The sequence below is a fragment of the Myotis davidii genome, unplaced genomic scaffold, assembly GCF_000327345.1.
Source record: "Myotis davidii unplaced genomic scaffold, ASM32734v1 scaffold38, whole genome shotgun sequence".
NCBI lineage: Eukaryota > Metazoa > Chordata > Mammalia > Chiroptera > Vespertilionidae > Myotis > Myotis davidii.
Genome location: NW_006291383.1, coordinates 6,665,564 through 6,672,266, shown reverse-complemented (window position 1 = coordinate 6,672,266; position 6,703 = coordinate 6,665,564). Strand labels below are relative to the sequence as shown.

The 6,703-nt window shown below is 46.2% G+C and overlaps 1 protein-coding gene across 1 annotated transcript in view; it reads right to left on the bottom strand.

Annotated features, from left to right (window-relative positions):
- Window positions 1-646, bottom strand: part of GGT7 (gamma-glutamyltransferase 7) — a 15,331-nt gene extending 14,685 nt beyond the window's left edge. The window contains exons 1-2 of the mRNA XM_006764575.2: window positions 410-646; window positions 7-79 (exon numbers count right to left, since the gene is read on the bottom strand). Of these exons, the coding sequence (XP_006764638.1) occupies window positions 7-79; window positions 410-586 (250 nt within the window). The 5' untranslated portion in view covers window positions 587-646. The remainder of the gene's footprint in view (window positions 1-6; window positions 80-409) is intronic.
- Between the last annotated feature and the right edge of the window lie 6,057 nt (window positions 647-6,703).

The following is a 6,703-nucleotide window of genomic DNA, read 5'->3' as shown; positions in this document are numbered from 1 at the left end:
ATCCATGTTTACTGAGCACCTCGATGCCCAGTGATGTACAACGAGCAGCATCGGTCACCACGGCGCCCTGGTGCAAGATCTGGGAGAGGAAAGGGGCTAGTTGGGGACAGTAGGAGCCCCCTGCTTCCCTAGGGTACCTCCAACCCCAGAACCTCCACGGGGGTGGGGGTGGGGGGCTGCTGGTGGGAGCCCTGTCCTCTTGCCCCCTTGATTCTCCGCTATTTACCTTCTTTTCCCTCATTTACCTCAAGTGCCTCCAATCTGATCAGTCCCTTCCTTGCTCTGTCCCCCTCATGCCCCGAGCCACCACCCCCCGCTTTGGGACCTTCCTCCCCCTTTTCAATTCCCGGCCCACTTCCACCACTCAGCCAGTCCCCAGTTCCCACGGTCTTCCCAAGCGACTTCTCACCTGAGGGTCCCCGAAATAGATCTGCATAATGAGCGCCACAGTGACACCCGTAGCAAAGGTGAGGCAGGCTGTGACAATGACCGTGAGCCCGTCCTGGCGGCAAGAGCACTCCGCGGCTGCTGCGGAGAACGGGTCTTTGCGGGTCTCTCGTAAAGGCGACCCGTCCTGGCTCCCCATCTCTGATGATGACGACGGCAGCCGCTGCAGGCGCGCTGACTTCAGGAAGGAGTCCGGGTCTGCGGGTGGCGAGGGGTGGAGGTGGGAGTGAGAGGTGGGAGGCGGGTGTCAGGCTGGAAGTCTCTTACCCCGCCCTGCCGCCCTCCAGTCGGAGTTATATCCTGTCCCCTCTCTCCGCACTCCCGTCAAACAAACGCCAATATACAGCACCAGCGTCTACCTACCCCCACGCACCCCAGGGCGGGTGAGGTTGGCAGTGGGGGCTGGGAAGAGACAGGGACCACCAGCAGGGCAGCTGGGCAGCTGGATTACTGCCCCTGGGCCAAATTTCCCGAGCACCCAGGACCCAGGACTGGGAACACTTCCTGAAGAGGCGGGAGTTGGACCCTCCCTGGAAACCAGATACTCCCAGAGCTGGGCCCAGCCTTCTAGTTACCGAAACTGAGTGGATAGACCTTGGCTTCCAACCTTGCTTCATTCATTCATTCATTCATTCATTCATTCATTCATTCAACAAATATGGAGGATCTGCTATGTTTCTGGCCCTATGTTAGATGCTAGGGGAAAGGTACAGACAGTTCCCGCCCTCTGGGGTTCACAAATCAGTGGAGAAAGAAGCTAATAAACAAATAAACAGATGAGTATATAATTACAAGTTGGGGCAGGTGCTATGAATAAAAAGGATGAAATAAGACAACAGCGGTGTGTGTTGGGGGCTGCTTAGCTGGGAAAATCAGCCACAGCTCCATCAGCAGCCTCTTAGCTTAGAAGTGACTTTTAAGCTAAGAACTGAAGGATGAGAAGGAGCAAGTGGTGAGTACGTAGTGTTCCAGAAAGAAGGAACAGCAGGTGCAAAGGCCCTACGGCAGGAATGAAATGGCACATTAGAAAAAAAATTAACCAAGCCCTGTGTGGTTCCAGTGTAGTGAGCAGTGGGGTGGAGGCTAGGCCAGATCACTGGGCCTTGGCTTAGTGAAAAGCCTGGATTTTATTTTATTTTAAATATATTTTATTGATTTTTTACAGAGAGGAAGGGAGAGAGATAGAGAGTTAGAAACATCGATGAGAGAGAGACATCGATCAGCAGCCTCCCGCACATCTCTTACTGGGGATGTGCCCGCAACCCAGGTACATGCCCTTGACTAGAATCGAACCTGGGACCCTTCAGTCCGCAGGCCGATGCTCTATCCACTGAGCCAAACCGGTTTCGGCAAAAGCCTGGATTTTACCCCAACAGCCATGGGAGGTCATTGAAGAGTTTTAAAAGAGAATGTGAAGCCATCAGTTTTATGCTTTAAAGAGATCCCTCTGGCCCTGGTCATTGTCGCTTGGTAGGTGAGTGTCCTCCCATGCGCCAAGAGGTCACCGGTCTGATTCCCAGGCAAGGGCACATGCCCAGGTTTTCAGGCTCAATCCCCAGTAGGGGTGCAGGAGGCAGCCGATCCATGTTTCTCTCCCTCTCCCTTCCTCTCTAAAATCAATAAAAAACATTATTTAAAAACAAACAAACAAAAAACCATCCCTCTGGCTGCTATCTGGAGAATGGATCTGAGGATGTAGGAGTGGAGGCAGAAAGACTTGAAAGCCACTTCACTTGCTGAGTTACTATGGCTACGTCACTTCAAATTATAAGTTTCACTTTCTGCATCCTAATAATGGAACTAATCCCTAACTGGTCGGGTGAGTATAGAGATTCCATGAAGCGATGTATACAAAACACCCCATAAGTGCTCACTCAAAGTTATTTCCATTCTTTTTCATCCTTGGGCAACACAGAGAGACCCTCTTCTATCCCATAGTTCCCTCTCCTGGGTGCTAACAGCCTTGAACCCAGGCTTCTAAATGTCCTAAAGGTCCTTAGCTTGGTACCTTAATACCTTGCTGTACTCACAATGTGTTTTTTAAAAGTGCATTCATCCCATGGAGGGGAGTGGGGAGGGCTGGAAGGAGGGGGAAAGAGGGGAGAATGGGAAATATTTGTAATAATATCAACAATAAAAACATATTAAAAAATAAAAGTGCATTCATTCAATAAATATATTTTTGAGCACCTACTACTGTGTACTAGGAGTATAACCTCTTTAAAAGTCTGTGGGATAATATTAAAAATTGACTGGTTCAAGCACCTAAACCCAAGAACTGCTGTTCGCTGTAGCAGCAGCTGAAACAGGTGCTAACAGCAGTGAATCTTGTCGCCTTTGGGGGCTGTCACTGTGCCCCTCAAAGTGAATTGGAAGGTTCTACACTTCTGGTGGGGAAAAAAAAATTGACTGGTATATTTTCCTATTTAAAATTGGTTCACCAATGCCAACATGATAAAAACTTAAACTCCTTGACCTAGTGGTCATTGCTAAAATACCAGTTCTCATGCCCTCCCCAGAGACTCTGCCTCCGTATGTCTGATATATTTCTTATAAATTATTTACAGTCATTACTTTTGGGAAAAGATCCTAAAGGTGGGGTGGGAGAATATTTTGTTTGAAATTTTATTTTAATTAATACATATATCTTTAAATAAAAAGGAAAAATTAGAGGAAGACAACAATGGAGAAGGGAACTTTTCCTCACTATTCCTTCTTTATTCATTTGTTTGTTTATTTATTTTTACCATGAACATGTAATTTGTTTTTAAATTTTTATTTAAAAAGGAAGATTGTCTTCCGGAAAGCTGTTTCAGTTGATTGTGCTTCCGTCTAATGCTCAGTACCAGAATCTGTAAATAAAATTGGAATTCATTGAACAGATGTTAAACACCTACTCTGGGCACAGAACTCTCTTTGGCACCTAGAGGTTTCAAAAGAACTCAGGAAAGAGTTTGGAACTTATATTTATTGAGACTGACTGCATTACCAGGCACTTTACAGACATTTCCTCATTGAAATGTTCCCATAACCTTATAAGATAGACCCATTCTCTCCATTTTAAAGATGAGGAAACTGGAGCCAAGAAAAGTGATACTGCCTGCTTAAGGTTATAAGTAAATGGTGGAACCAAGAGTCTGTGTAACTCAAAAACCACCTTTTCATTGCTCCACAGGTCATCAAGAGCCATTTTCCCCCTCAAAAACCAACCTTACAAGGCAATTTTAGTTGATATTTCCAGGTACTTGCCCTTAAATCTGTTATCTCCAATCAGGTATGAGAAACCAGGAGATGAAGGTGATATCAGAGATGGAGCTACTCGAGATTTTTTAATTTCATCAATTATTAAGTTATTGATTTATTCAACAAAAATATTTATTGAGTACCCTACTGTGTAAGTATTGAGGCAATAATACCATTGGTTTTACTGATATGTAAAAGGAACAGCAGGACACTGTGTAAAAGGTTAGTTTGGGGAGCAGAATACACAAGTCTTTTGGGAGAAAGATGAGTTTAATTTTAGCTATTCTGAGTTTGTGAAAAACCAGCGGGAATTGTCTGGAGGCAGCAGACCTAGTAGCCATCTAATTTTTATCTGCTTAGATACCATTCCCCATTCCATTTTCTTTTAAACAATACTATTTCCCTTCTCATGCCTCATTCTCTCATTACTGACTAGAGTAAGTATATGACCTAGGCCTAGCCAATCAGAATAGGCACCTCTACAGTGATTGGTTCAGGGACAGGCATGTGATCAGTGCCAGGTCAATTAGGTTCAATCTTTGCTTTTTTGCTGGAACTATTGGAAAAGCTGTCTTTCTATTTAGGTTACTAAGGTAATAAGATGTAAGCCTGTTGTTGCTGGGGGCAACTTGTCCTGACAAAATGGAAAGCTTTCTGAAGAAGAAGCCCATAAAAAGGAAAACAAAGCAAAAAATGGAGTAAAGCCCATTCCGTTTTAGGCACCTCCACGCAGCTATAACTAAAGCCCCATACCCCTGCACTTTTCAGTTATGCTACCTAGTAAAATTTTCTTTTTAGATGTAGCTCAATTTTAGCCGAGTTTATGACAAAAGAACCCTGAATAGAGTTGACTTGACAAATCTAGAGCTAAGGAGAGAGGTCTTGGCTGGAGACTGAGGTCCTTTCTGGGTTGCTTATTCCCTGAAGGGGAGAATCACTAGATTGTTGAACCCTCTCCAGGAGTGACATGATCAGAAGTGCAGGGTGGGCCAGGCCGGCATGGCTCAGTGGTTGAGTGTTGACCTATGAACCAAGAGGTTATGGTTCGATTCCCAGCCAGGGCACATGCCCAGGTTGCGGGCTTGATCCCCAGTGGGGGGCATGTAGGAGGCAGCCGATCTATGATTCTCTCTCATCGTTGACGTTTCCATCTCTCCCTCTCCCTTTCTCTCTGAAATCAATAAAAAATAACATATATATGTATATATAAGTATGTATATGAAGTGCATGGATTGGGATTGGGTGGGAGGCAGAAAGAATAGCTAAAAGCCTATGGGCAATACAGATAAGAAAGAATAATGGCTTAGTCTACAGTGGTGATGACAGGAATGGTGTGATGGAATTTGAAAGATACTTAGGAGGGGGACAAAGAGCATTTGATCGCCATTTGGAAGTAAGAAGAAGAGGGGGGGATGATGGGTAGCTCCTGAGCTTCTACCTTGGAGACTGGATGAAAGGCAGTATTATTCATTGAGAATGACATTGGGAGAAGAGCAGGTATATGGGGAAGAGATGATGAGTTCAGTATAGAACATGCTGAAGGTGAGGTACTTGCAGGACATCTGGAAGCGAATGCCTGGAATAGAGAGGAACACCTGGGCCTGGAGTTCAGAAGAGAGGAAAGACAGTATTACTCCAAACTTGGAGTGGTTATCCCCTAGCTCTGTGTTCTTTTAAAAAATATATATTTATTGATTTCAGAGAGGAAGGGAGAGAGAGTTAGAAACATCAAGGATGAGAGAGAATGATTGATCATCTGCCTCCTGCACACCCCACAATGGAGATCAAGCCCACAACCCAGGTATGTGCCCTGACCGGGAATTGAACTGTGACCTCCTGATTCATTGATCAACACTCAACCACTGATCCACGTCAGCTGGGCACCTAGCTCTGTTTGCCACAGGATTTGCTGGGGTGCCTAACACTTGATTCTAGGGTGTGCCAGGCTAGAAGCTAGCTGGGCAAACCATGGTTCTGGATAAGAGGATGGGGCAATGCCACAAGGTAGCACTACCAGGTTGAGAACATAGGAGGCCACGTTAGCCAGCAGGCTGGTCCAGCTGTGCCAAAGGAGGCTTGGGCTTTGAAGCAGTGCTTGGAGACATGGCATTGTAATGACCACACAGGTATGATGGCAAGTTCCTTGGAACCTTAGTGCACGACCTTGGCATAAGGTATAGGTTCCCAGCAACTCAGGTGACTGGGGTCTCGCCTGGATTTCTGTACAGATTAGGGCAGAGTCTGTATTTACTCACCATGGTACTCCCTGAGTTTTGAGAACTCCCTCTGCTGCCATTCTTTCATCCTGAGATCTTCTTTCTCATTCATTTATTCATTCAACAATGTTTATTGAATGCTTAGCACTGGGTTGAATGGTGAACAAAACAGTCATGATCCCACCCTCATAGGGTTTACAGACATTGTAAACACAGGTTTTGATAAATGCATTTATATGGGGCCAGGAGAAAACAGGCGTTTCCAATCTCTAGGTTGGGAGAGATAGGCATTCCCAGTTGAGCTGGAAGGGGAAGCCAAGGGTACGTGTGCCCATTGTCGCACAGTGAATCAGGGCAATGCGGGGACAGAACTGGCACTCCTGACCCTGAATAATGGAGCTGGTTCAGACTGGTATCTACCAGGACACATCTTCCCACCCCTCTCCCTGCTACCTCCTGATTACAGGGCTACTCCCTCTGGGGGGAAAAAAGTTTTAATTTGCAGCTTTGACTTTTGATGCCCATAAGGTTTCCTATTGTCACCTCACACCCCTCCCTCCAGGTGGGGTACAGTCTATTCAGGTTGGCAGGGGCTGGTGGTCAGGGCCAGATAACCAGAAAGTTGTGGAAGGGGAAAGAATTTGGGGCTGTCAGACTGGGAGTAACTATAGAAGGGCCAGGCTAGCGAGGGCTGAACCAGAGAAGCAGGGTCTGTCAGGCTGGTAAGGGATAGGACTCAAGTGCAGGCACTGGGAGGAAGAGAGAGTGAAGCAGAAGGATGCTCTAAGCCAGGAAGT